The sequence below is a fragment of the Limanda limanda genome, chromosome 17, assembly GCF_963576545.1.
Source record: "Limanda limanda chromosome 17, fLimLim1.1, whole genome shotgun sequence".
Classification (NCBI taxonomy): Eukaryota; Metazoa; Chordata; class Actinopteri; order Pleuronectiformes; family Pleuronectidae; genus Limanda; species Limanda limanda.
This window is the reverse complement of record NC_083652.1, coordinates 24,162,001-24,174,487: the sequence shown is the minus strand read 5'-3', so window position 1 is coordinate 24,174,487 and position 12,487 is coordinate 24,162,001. Positions and strand designations below refer to the sequence as shown.

Here is a 12,487-nt window from a genome sequence, read left to right as displayed (position 1 = left end):
CTAAAAGGTACAAGAGGAGTATTAATGGGGCGTGTGCTTCAAAAACATACACAGGTTTGCACACACACACGGAAAGAAAGAAAGAAAGAAAGAAAGAAAGAAAGAAAGAAAGAAAAAAAGAAGGAAAGAAAGAAAGAAAGAAAATAAATCCCAAAGATTTACAGTCTCACGCTGACACTTCATTCTTCACCATCTCAAACATATAATTTACAAATAAACTGTTTATATTCCCATCACATAAAGACGTCTTCTGATTTGGCTCCAGGAGTCTTTTCCTCACTGTGTGAATTTCACCTCAGGATATGAAGCACAAATCTTTTGTTTTATTTTTTTGGATCTCGGCCGCAAATGTGCCGCCAAAACTTCATAAAGGTATCCATGGCGTCCATAACAAAAACCTCCACGGCGCCCGACTGCACAGACTCGTCTCTCAGCGCGTTGAGCTGTGACATCACTCAACGCGCTGACAGGAAGGGCAATTTTCTTTAACACCTGCGCAAAACACTTCCTTGTTTGTCTTCGAGGTTTACACCAATAAGAGGAAGGTGGAAATTACACACCGCTGCCAAAACAGAGCCCAGGCATGACCTCAGGGGGCGGAGCCACGCAGCGCGCCCCGGCCGTTCCATCTGGTTCCCTTTAGCCTCAGCATCAACAAGTGCTTCCACTTTCCCAGAGCTGCTGCTGCTGCTGCTTCATGTTGTGTTACTACACACAAACACGCAGAGCACATGTGTATCGTGGAGGATCACAGCTTCGCACGTCCCTCTGAAAGCGCTGCACCCCCCCAATGTATATTTCATGAGGCGTTTAGCCGCCGTAGCGTTCTCGCCGCTGTTTTGTTTCGGAGACGGAGCCGAACAATAGATTCACGGCAGAGTGTCGGGGGAGTAGAGCGCCTGGAGTTCACCATCGCCCTTTATTCACTGGAGGGCACCGTTCATTATCGCTTAAAGTGATTTGCTGTGAAGGAATTCATGTTCATCATCGTCATGACGATCTCCACAGAAAGGGTGACTCATGTTCTGGATGCGAGCGACTGGAAGCAGTGGGTGGAGAGTTTCTGGAAGATTCTGCAGCGAGATAAAAGCTTTTTATTTTTTTTAAAAGCTGGCGAACTATAAGGAATAAGAAATAAAAATCAAGCTTCCACCAGACGCCATGATGTGTTGGACATAGAACATAGATCTGGAACTCACTCTATGCTCTGTGTGTCCAATAGAGGAGAACACATCCACCTTGACCTTCACCCCATCTATAAACTCTGCTTCTATACCAGGGTCTGCGTGTCCTGAACAACGCTCTCTTTGTTCCCGGTGTGAAGAGCGGAGGACGAAGGAGAGCGAGCTGCAAATCATCGGAAACAGAACAGGGGTCACAGGTTGTACTTTATAACAGCTGAGCTCATCAAATATCCCCCCCCATGATATCGTCTGCTGCCTCCTGCAGAGAGAGAGAAAGTGCTCTCTCCCTTAACACGACAAAGGTATTTCAAAGCATATTACTCAGATTTTAGCTTCTCTTCATTGGCTTCCACGTGTATTTTGGAATGGATTTTCAGCAAAGGCCCTTCTCACTCTTCCATAGTCCCACATGAGCACCGAGAGGTGGCCGGGCCTTTCCGGTCAGAGCTCCCACTCGTTGGAACGACCTCCCTGAGGATATCCATCTGTAACACTCCTTATTCTATTTAAAATGTGAGTCTTACTGTGGAAATTGCTTTAAATAGATTTTTATTGTTTGCTTTTTAACTGTTTCCTATTGTCCGCTTTCAATGTTTCCTCCTTAACCTGCAAAGCACAAAATAGGTGCTTTATAAATAGGTGCTATATATATAATAAAGATTATTATTATTATCAGTTGGCCACACATAGCAGATCTGTGTGGAGGATCTACAGCAGACACACATCTCCTGATACATTCCAGTGGATCAGCGGTTGGTGACAAATTGAGCTCGGGGCACATTTTTTTAAGTGGGAAAATGTTTACACTTTTTAAACAAAGATTATTTCTTTCTTTCTGGAGCCACCGTCAAACAATAAATTCCTCTTTCATATTTATTGACTCCAGATGTTCCTCAGAGATACCTGTACTTGTCTATTGCCCGATTCATGTTTTAATCTCTATAAACATGTCGTATGTTGTGTTGAATTCTTTCAGGATGCATTTCTTTCCAGACACACAGCTAATGCGATGAAGAGGAGGCTTCCCAGCGCTGTAACTCCGGCTGCATTCCACTGAAGAGGTGATGGATGACAAATTGTGCTCGGGGGGAATTTTTTTACACCTTCACACATAAATACTTCCTTTGTTGCCTATTAATCAAGTGTCACTCTTGTTTCTGCTCAATTAAAGTCAATGTTGGTATTTATAACCAAAACATAGAAGCTGTTTCAGGGCACTTTTTCTCTAAAGGAAGTCGAAACCATACTCGAAAGAACTATTTACAGAGAATCAATATTCTGCCATGAGCAAGCACTTGAGGAAAAACCCATTTAACATGAAGAAACCTAGAAATGTGACTTTATGATCAGCAGCCTGTCACTTGGTTCTCGGACCCTGTCTCTGCATTCTGAGAGCACGGTTCTCACAGGGTGTTTGGGTTTATGATCTATATGAAGCCTAACCATCACATATCTTAGTTGCTGAGGAGTTCCTGTCAGTTCTCATGCTGCAAAATTCTGTATTAACTGGAGGAGCATGGTCTGTTTTCCTGCATAGTTTTTAAGACACAATGTCCTGATTTGTGCAATGTTTCAAATGTGAATCAAGGTCGTCAATGACGTTTCTTCTATGTGGAAATTAAAGGACATAAAGTATTCTGATGATATCTGGTGGTACAGTGAGTCCAGGACTATCTCATCTAGAGTAACTACACAATCAGATCATGTGTTTCTGAGGTTTAGTTGCAGAAAGTTGTTTTTAATCTAGATCTTTGTGTCCTTAAGAAACGCTTGAAGATTTCCCAAATGATTTATTTCATCTGACTTCGAGACAATTCATATAATAGAACATCATCTGCATGAACATTTTTGTAGGAATTCAGTTAAGCTAGAAGTTGGAGTATTTCCAAGGTTGTTGCCTACAGGAAGCATTTATTAAAGTGAATACAATTGGTCCGAGCACAGAACCCTGTGGAACTCCAAATCCAATTTTTGTGTAGACATTCGATTTATTGCGAACATGTAGAAACAGAAGATGAGGAGGTGGATAAAACTTGAAGGATATCCCTGTTTGCGTTGTTGCTGGCATTGTAACACAATGGCAGGTGTTCACAACTCATGTGAACCTGAGAGGTTAACAAGCAGAGCGGGGGGGAATGAGGTTCTCAGGAAGGCCGAGTGGGAGGAGCAACATTAAGAAGCACAAGAGGCACGGACACAGAGGGAAATAATAAATGTAAAGATAAAATGTGAAGTGATGTCGGGAGAGGAGGAGGAGGAGGAGGATGGAGAGAATGTGAGGCACAAGAGGTAGAATAAAGAACGAGTCGGGGGAAGAGGAGGTGATGGAGTGAGACCTGAGAGGAGTCGCAGCACATTCCTGAGCTGTGGGTTGGACGGGGAATTCTCACAGAACGTCTGACGAATAAAACAAGACTCGGCTATTTCAGGATTCCAGGCAAAAGAAAAAACCACTGGCACATCGCAATGGAAAGAGGGGGGGGGGGGGGGGAGAGAGAGGGATCTTGGAAGGAAAGAAGAGGAAAGCAGCTAATGAGAGAAGCAGCCGGCCGGCGGTTCACCTCTCGCTGCCCCTCCCTCTCCTGTCTCCTGGAACCAAAATGGAGGCCGGAGCTGGCGGCGTGCAGCGGCGGCGTCACGGAGAAAACACTCCTCCTGCACAGACAGGTGGGGGGGGCTGGTTCATAAACACAGGATTGGATGGAGGGCGTCAGCGGAGGAGGGGGGGCATGGAGGGAGGGAGGGGGTCAAAGGCCATCGCAGACTGTAAACAGCAGAGTGGAGCAGTCATAATATGACTCCTGCTCTTCAGGGGATACAAACCCCCCCCCACCACCCCTCCACTCCACTCATAACTCCTGGTCAATGACTCACCCGTTGGACTGAAGCTCTGCGGACTCTCTACACCGTGGTTCCATCGCTCCGGACGAAGACGAACATCTGACTCTGCTCAGGTCCACAGAGTTTCAAGAGATTCGCATGAAGCAGCAAAAAAAGCTCAAATCTGTATTTGATATTCTCAAACCACACAATCAGGACCAAACACGCTCCCACATGACTATCAAATGTTCATTTCAATTTGTTTTAAAGTGACTGTTATCTAACACCATTACTTATATAAATGTGGCTGTTGTTACCAACCTTTCCATCCTCTTCATGATGTGGGTTTGGACCAGACGCTGGATTAAAGATCACTTTCAAATTGCTTTTAAATGTTTCAAATGTTACTTCCAGCAGTTTAAGTGTTTATTTTTGTGCAGACATTTTCCAGTTCAGCTTTTACTCACTTTCACTATTTATCCGATACTTTTAGCTTATTATGCATTTATTAATCTTCTCTCTTGAAACTAGGATTCACTGACACATGGTCCTCAGGTATAAGGACTCACTCACTCAGCTTGTTTCAGTTGTTGTCAGATTGTTATTGGGTACTGCAGATCAAGTATTATTATTTGGTTGTTTACATTACCCCCCAACACAAATATATTATATTATTATTATTATATATTATATACCTATAATTATTTTCCACATGCAACTGTAGAAGCAGCGCCCTGGTGCCAGGTCCCCTGCAAACTACTGAGCGAGACCATATCTGATACAAGCAACTTAATGGAAAATGTTGTTTACTCTCCCAATGCCATTAAAAAGCACAAAATACTGAATATTGAAAACAATCACCTGTTTCAGGGTTATTAAGGTTTTTATAACCCTGGTTTTTCAATAAAAACCTTATTTATTGAGCTCTTTTTATAGCTTCTAATGCAGCTTCAGGTGGTTTTCCACAAAGTTAAAACAGAGCAGACACTTAAAAACACATATTAAAACATTATTATATATATAAAATCTTAATCTTGTGTTCTATGATTTTGAGAATGACTTAGATTACTAATTCAATACACTACAACACCCTTGCAATATCTTACGACATTATACTGTTGTTAATGTGCCAGAAATTTGACTCTGTGATTATTAGAATGCATTAAATAAAGGGATTATAACTGTGCTGCTTTAAGCCACATTCTACCCTAAAGATAAAAGTATATTTTCATAAAGAGAAAACCTTGTCCCAGATCCCGCTGTAGATCTCAGAGTAGCTATAAATATAAAATCCCTCTCCTTCCCTTTCTTGGAATACTTAATACTTAATAATATCACTGTGCCCTCGAGCTTTGACACTTACTGTAAGAATCAGTTTGTGTTGTTTTCCACCACAGCAGCAACACAATGAGCAGTGAAGCCAATGTTGTTGTTGTGGTGTTTTTTCTCCTACTTGTAATATGTGTTTTGTGTTGGATGGATACTTATTATTTTATAAGAAACAAACCTAAGCTAAATTAAACTGACTTAAAGTGTCAACACAGCACATGGACGGTTTCTTCAGGTTCAGGTGATAAATATCAAAAAGGAAAAGGACGATCAGAAGACTTTAAGCAAAACATAAAGAGAAAGAAACAATGTGTTTGCATTGCTGCTTATTTATCCTCATTGATTTCTTACCCACATGACAAACACTTGTTATTGTTGCATCCTCGTACAGAAACTCACCTTTGCAACCGACACAGTGCGTCAGTGTGTGGACCGGTGGGAGTGGCCTGACCGGTGGGAGTGGCCTGAGCCGCCTGCCAGGAACCAGACGTGCATGAATGATTCACTTGGGCCGGTGCCACAGCATGTGACTGTACCAGTATGACAACGTTGACTTTTAATTTGTAGTTTCGGGACAACCTGTAATTTACAAGAGTTATGTTGAGCATTCCCCAGTGTCGCCAGGCAACGATAGCTTTAAGAGTCAGACCAATGGTTGTACACTGTGCTGTGTGTTCTGTAAAAGGTAACACACCAAGAGGCCGACACTGTGTTACGTCACCTCCAGTTGTTTGTCGTCTCCGGCCGCGCTCCTGTCAGCGACCAGCAGGGCGGCGGCAGAGGACACGCCTCCACCACAAGGCCTGTAGAGCACTTTCTGTGTCATGCAACAGAAGGCCGGGGATTTCCTCCGCTGTTGCCACCCAGGGGCAGAGCACAGAGGCCGTGTGTGTGTGTGTGTGTGTGTGTGTGTGTGTGTGTGTGTGTGTGTGTGTGTGTGTGTGTGTGTGTGTGTGTGTGTGTGTGTGTGTGTGTCGGCCACCACATCACAGCACGGCCTCCTGCCAAAGCCTTTCTGATCTTCCCAACAGAGAGCAAGCTCGCTCTTTCCCTTCCTCTGCCCCCCCCCCCCCCTCAACCACACAGATGAGAGGGCAGGAGAGGGGGGGGGGGGGATCCCACATCCTGTAATTTTATCTTTTGTCGCGGTCGCTGAAAAATTAGATACGACGACTAATGAGGTCAAAAAGGAAAACAGAAAGGAGTGCTTCAACTTCCTCGACTCTGCTCTGTGTGTCAGGAGTAGGGTTGCAAAATTCCAGGAATATTCAAAGTTGGAAACTTTCCATGGGAATTAACGGGAATAAACTGGAAATGTTGTGGGTAATTTATACTAACTGTATTTACCTTGTCATATACAGACATAAATATAAACATTTTGTTGTGTCATAGTCTGATTTGAGCCCTGAGGAAACTTTGGGCACTTGACTATATGCTTCTGCATCGTTGTGTCATTCTTAACATAGGTCTTTGCACAGTATTTGCAAATGTACACAGCCTTTCCTTCTACATTGGATGAGGTGAAATGTCTCCACACATGAGAGAGTGCACGTGGCATTGTTCTGTAGAATAAGATGAGAACAAAGTTTGTAAAAAAACACTAATGCAATGCCAGAGATATAAATAGTTAGACAAACTATTGGAATCGTCTGTAAACATATTTTACAATTGATGGATAAATGAATGGAAATAGTCTAGATGAACAGATGAACAATCCTCAATCAGCATGCTAATATATTTTCCCAGTAATATCATTGAAACTTACCTGACTAGTCCTGCACTCTACAGCAGGCCTCAGTAGCCCTGCTGTAGAGTGAAGCATGCTGGGAGTTATCTGTGCATGTGATGGAAGAATGACCAGTGGAGGGTTGGAACTCAACGTTCCATACATCTTTAAAATAGAGTTTTGAATTATGTTTTTATTGCTCAGCGTTTAATTTGCTTAGTTGTTTTTTTTTTTTTTCAAAATTCCCAAAATTCCCATATTTAACTTCCCATGGAAAGTTTCCTGAAAGTTTCTGGAAATTTACCGGAAGGTTTCCGCCCCTTTGCAACCCTAGTCAGGAGCCACTTCCTTTGCGTTGAGTCGCTCGTTTCTGATGACAGCTGCTGGTGGACCACCGTCCTCTCCTCCTCCGTCTGCTCATCCCAGCTCGCCCTCCCTCTCTCCGTTCCCTCTCTTTCTTTCCTCGGCACCGACTCTCGCCGGGTCAACGCACGACACGACGCACATCACAGGCAACTTCAAAGGTCGCTCCTCAGACGCCACTCGTGTGGAGCGGTGATCTCCTGAGAACATTAACGTGCCTCATGGAAAAATCCCCAGAGCAGCAGAGGAGTGCAGTCCCCCCCCCCTCACCCCCCTCACCCCCCCCACCGACACCACATCCCACATCACTGATGGAAATGATTAAGAATATTGGAGTGTAATTCCACCCCCCCCCCCCACCCCCTCGGCCTGGCTCTTAAAATAGAGAGAACCAGAGGAGGGCGGATGTCTGAATTCCTCTGATTGGAGCAGAGCGGTGCTGATGTCGACCTGTGACCACAGCGGCGGGCCGGCCATGTGGGGGGGGGGGGGGGGGCCATGGCATCACTCACTCAGAGCCCCGCCCCCCTCTCTCTCTCTCTCGCGCAAAACAGTTGTGTTGCCTCTTGTATTGCCGGCCTGTGGTTTATTTTTTGTGTATTATTGAATTCAGAGACATTCTTGACATTCAAATGTAAACTCAGAGGGGAACATGTGCCCCCCCCACCCCCCCCCCCTTCCCTCCACACACACTTCCACCAGATCAACAGCAGACACACAACACAAGAGGCAGTGGCTGTTTTAAAGAGTCGTGTTTTGGTTGGTTCCATATTTCTGAACTTGTATTTCACGGAGTTGGTTTTATATGAAACATGTGTTGGAGCTCCCCCCCCCCCCCCCCCCAGTGTTATATTGATCACGTTAATAAGCTCCACACGTCTGGCACCGAGCGGAGCCGCTTCGGTTGTTTTGCGTTCACTGGAAACTTTTAGGAAATGAGCCGTGATGAACCCGGAGGAGGCGGAGCTTGTGTGTGCACGACGACCACGCTCACAGCTGTCGGCCCTGTAATTTGGACGGCTGCTAAACGACGAGGTGATTGATGCAATTACAGCAGAAATGGTTGTAAAAGAAAAAGAAAAAGAAAAAGAAAAAGAAAAGAAAGAGAAGGGTAGGAAGTGGCGCTCTGGTGTTTTGGAACGCCGAGGCTGACGGGCGATCAGAGAGACAGGCAGCGTTTGAACTGGAGACATCGATCAGTGTCTGTGGAGTGAACACACACACACACACACACACACACACACACACACACACACACACACACACACACACACACACACACACACACACACACACACACACACACACACACACACACACACACACACACACACACACACACACACACACACACACACACACACACACACACACACACACACACAAACAGGATTATTAAACTGAGAGGAGGTGCCGGAAATAAACATCTCATCAGACTCCAGAATTGGACAGCGGAGGTCTGAGCCGAACCTGAGTTTTGATGCTACCTCTAATATCGCGGTGAAGCAGACGCACTGTGACCACGGAGCCGTTTTAAGATTAAGATTAAGATACATTTATTTGTCCCAAACACAAGCACACTCATGCAAGGAGGGAAATGTAACCTCTGCTTTGAACCCATCTGGTGCAGGACACACAGAGCAGTGAGCAGCCATGTACGGCGCCCGGGGAGCAGATGTTGGGGGAGTAAGGTGCCTTGCTCAGGGGCACTAGACAGGGTAGGGAGAATCCTCTTGGATTTTTGGACAGATCAATCCAGGTTCGTCTTGGTGTTGTTTCTCCGTGGAGACGAACCAGAGACCTTTTCTGCCCATAGTCCAAGATTCTGACACTAGTCCACCGCCTCTCCTTTTCGAAGCCGGCTTGGATCTGCTCTTGAAGTCCGTGAGCGTGCGCCGTACGAATCCTTGCGATCGCCTCCGTTGCCAAAACATATTTCACGGACTTTGAAAGACTCCTCAGGCTTCGACCTCCGCTGAACTCGGCAACTCCAAACAAACGCATCCCAACATAACATCTCACTTTGGAAGTCAGATCCCAGCGGCTGCCTGTACGGTACCTGTACGGTACCTGTCAGGAGAGTGAGGATGGAGATGGATCACCATGACGACAGGAGCTAGAGATCACTTCCAGAACTCCAGAGCTAAGATCCTGACTGTCACATCCGGCCAGGCAGGTCTCCTCTCCTGTTTGTTTATTGGCTGCTTGGTTTGTGTGTTTGCAATACACAAAAAACAAATGGACACATTTCCCTGAAACGTGGAGAGAGGATGTGGTTCAGGGAACAACTCGTTCTCTTTGGGTTTGGCTCCGGATCGGGGGGGAGAATCAAGGACTTCTTCTTTTTCACTTTTTTTTATTTAACATTGCGAGATTATAGAGATTTCTCAGGAATTATCCACAGATCTCGAGGAAAACAACCAGGGACATTAAGGGGACTGATGTGTGTGTGTGTGTGTGTGTGTGTGTGTGTGTGTGTGTGTGTGTGTGTGTGTGTGTGTGTGTGTGTGTGTGTGTGTGTGTGTGTGTGTGTGTGTGTGTGTGTGTGTGTGTGTGTGAGTGTGTGTGTGTGTGTGTGTGAGCGTTGAATAACAAAGTATTTTTGCAACTTGAGCATTTCCTGATCTCCACTCAAACCAATCATCTACATTAAAGTGAATTAATAGAAGCTTGTAAAAGTTCCTGTGACCTTCAACCCCCGGCCACTAAGAGAAGGAAACTCAACATCTAGTATCATGTTCACGTGTGTGTGTGTGTGTGTGTGTGTGTGTGTGTGTGTGTGTGTGTGTGTGTGTGTGTGTGTGTGTGTGTGTGACATTTGGTGCAGCTTGATTGACTTTAAAGGGGACTGTTGGGCCCTGGTGTCAATCTACCACTGACTCTCTTGTGTGGAAAGTAGAAAACATTTGTCCGAACAGTCGCTGGATTTACAGCGATGTCATAGTTGTAAAAAAAATTAGAAATGTCAATAAATTAATCTGAAAAGTTGGTCAATCCGGCAACAACCGTGTCCCTGCTGTGGTCGATCCAGAGAGATCCCAGGATGCAGCTGCGAATTATAAGTTCCACAAAAGCTCGGTGGCAGAGTCCTGCATCACGAGGGGACAACACAACTGTGAACGAGCCGTCAACACAACACAACACAACAAGACTTTAAGAGCCAGCGCATCATCTGATTGGACGGTCCTGTGACGAGCTCGGGGTCCCGCACGATACGAGTTCACAACCCGCCACGGTTAATGGCGTTCCCCCCGGAGAGACCGAAGTCTCTCCGGGGGGAACGCACAGTGACCACCTGTCACCCAACCCACGCTGCTCATTGTTCACATCACAATTTTTGCTGGAAAAATTAACGCAAACTCGGTTCAGGGGAGATAGCGATCGGAGAGCACATGTCGGGGCCCGGCCGATGTGCACCAAAGATAAGGGAGATGTTGGAGTGAAGACTCGGAGGATCTGAGACTTGAAAGTGACTCAGTTCCTGTGAAGTGAAGTTTACTAACTAGACCCCTTTCCCGGAGTTTCTGTGCCTTATCCCCCGTAGATCCAGGACCACAGCTGTGGCTGAAGGTCGTCCTCCAACCTGAAGGTCGGCGGTTCGATCCCCAGACTGAACCATCTGCATGCCGAAGTGTCCTTGGGCAAGATGCTGAACCCTGAATGGCCCCCATAGAATAACACAGTGCTGTGAATAGATGTACTGTATGAATGTGTGTGTGAATGGGTGAATGTGAAACTGTGCTGTAAAGCGCTTTATAAATACAAATTCCTTTACCATTTACCATGGATTATGATTGTGGATTGCGTCTCGGTCTCAGTTTGGTGGATTCTGTATCGTGCCAGCTGATCGTAGTGGTAATGGAGGATCCTTTATCACGTTGGCATCGGATGGTGGTGGACCAGGACCGAGGTGGCAGCTGATGACGGATCCTAACTGGGGCCAGTGGACAATGACTGTGGACTATAGTGGATCTGGTCTTGATGCTGGATCATGATCCTGCTGCTGACCAGAGACTATGATGCAGCAGGACTACCTGACATATAGTATTGAAGTTATCCTTCAACATGTTTCCCCTCATCATTGCTGCTAAAACCTTTCTCCTGATGATGTTCTCCTCTACACATCTGTGTCACTTGTGTCCGTCCTGGGAGACGGATCCTCACATGTGTCTCTCTGAGGTTTCTACGTGTCTTCACCTGTTAAAAGGGTTTTTAGTAGTTTGTCCTGACTCTTGTTGAGAGTTAAGGACAGAGGATGTCTCACCATGTTAAAGACTATGAGACAAACTGTGATTTGTGAATATGGGCTATACAAATAAAACTTGATTGATTGATTGATTTGATGAAATCTGATTCTGAGTCGACGGTTTCTCCAACTGAACTGAGGCAGATCTGCATGGATTCACTTCCTCTCTTCTCCAGCCGCTCAGATTTCACCCCAGATTATTTCTGAAAGTCATTCGGCTGAATTAATGTATTTGGACAGATGTTATGTTAATCCTGGCTGTTGATTTTCATTCTACGTGGTCGCTGGAACAACAGGTAACGTTTCCACGACTGGCCGACGAGAAGTGGAAAGTTTAAAACTCAGTTTGAGCCAAGAAAAAAAAAGTCAACACTGTCAAACCCGATTTCAGAGACGTGGAATGAACTCGGATTGACCAAGCGTGCTTCTGTTGGGGGGTGGGGGGTGGGGGGAAGGATGAAGCTGTAGAGAATGAGCTGCAATCACATAGTGACCCCCCCCCCCCCTATCCTCTGCCAAGCACTGCAAGCAGATCCATCCAGGTCCAGGGTCGACCCACAGGCCCAGAATAGGACCTTCATTATAACAGATGTTTTTGATTCGCTTTTTTTTTTTCCTTTTTCTTCCAGCGACCACAGCTATGGCCCCGCCCACAAAATCCCCTTAAAGACCCTCCCTTAACTCCCAAATCCCAGCTCCACACATCTAACTTAAAACAACTCCTCAGACGCATGGAGTCGGCTCACCTCTAAACGCAGGGACTATAATATCCATCCTCCAAACCCCAGAGACTCCACAGCGCCACCTTCCTGCCGCAGC

General features: G+C 45.6%; 1 protein-coding gene across 1 annotated transcript in view; it reads left to right on the top strand.

Moving 5' to 3' along the window:
• Positions 1–9,525: 9,525 nt before the first annotated feature.
• The window catches only part of LOC133023747 (basic proline-rich protein-like), a gene marked incomplete at its 3' end in the record, with an annotated part of 6,793 nt that continues 3,831 nt past the window's right edge, over positions 9,526–12,487 (top strand). Inside the window, exon 1 of the mRNA XM_061090809.1 lies at positions 9,526–9,598. Within this exon, the coding sequence (XP_060946792.1) occupies positions 9,526–9,598 (73 nt within the window). The remainder of the gene's footprint in view (positions 9,599–12,487) is intronic.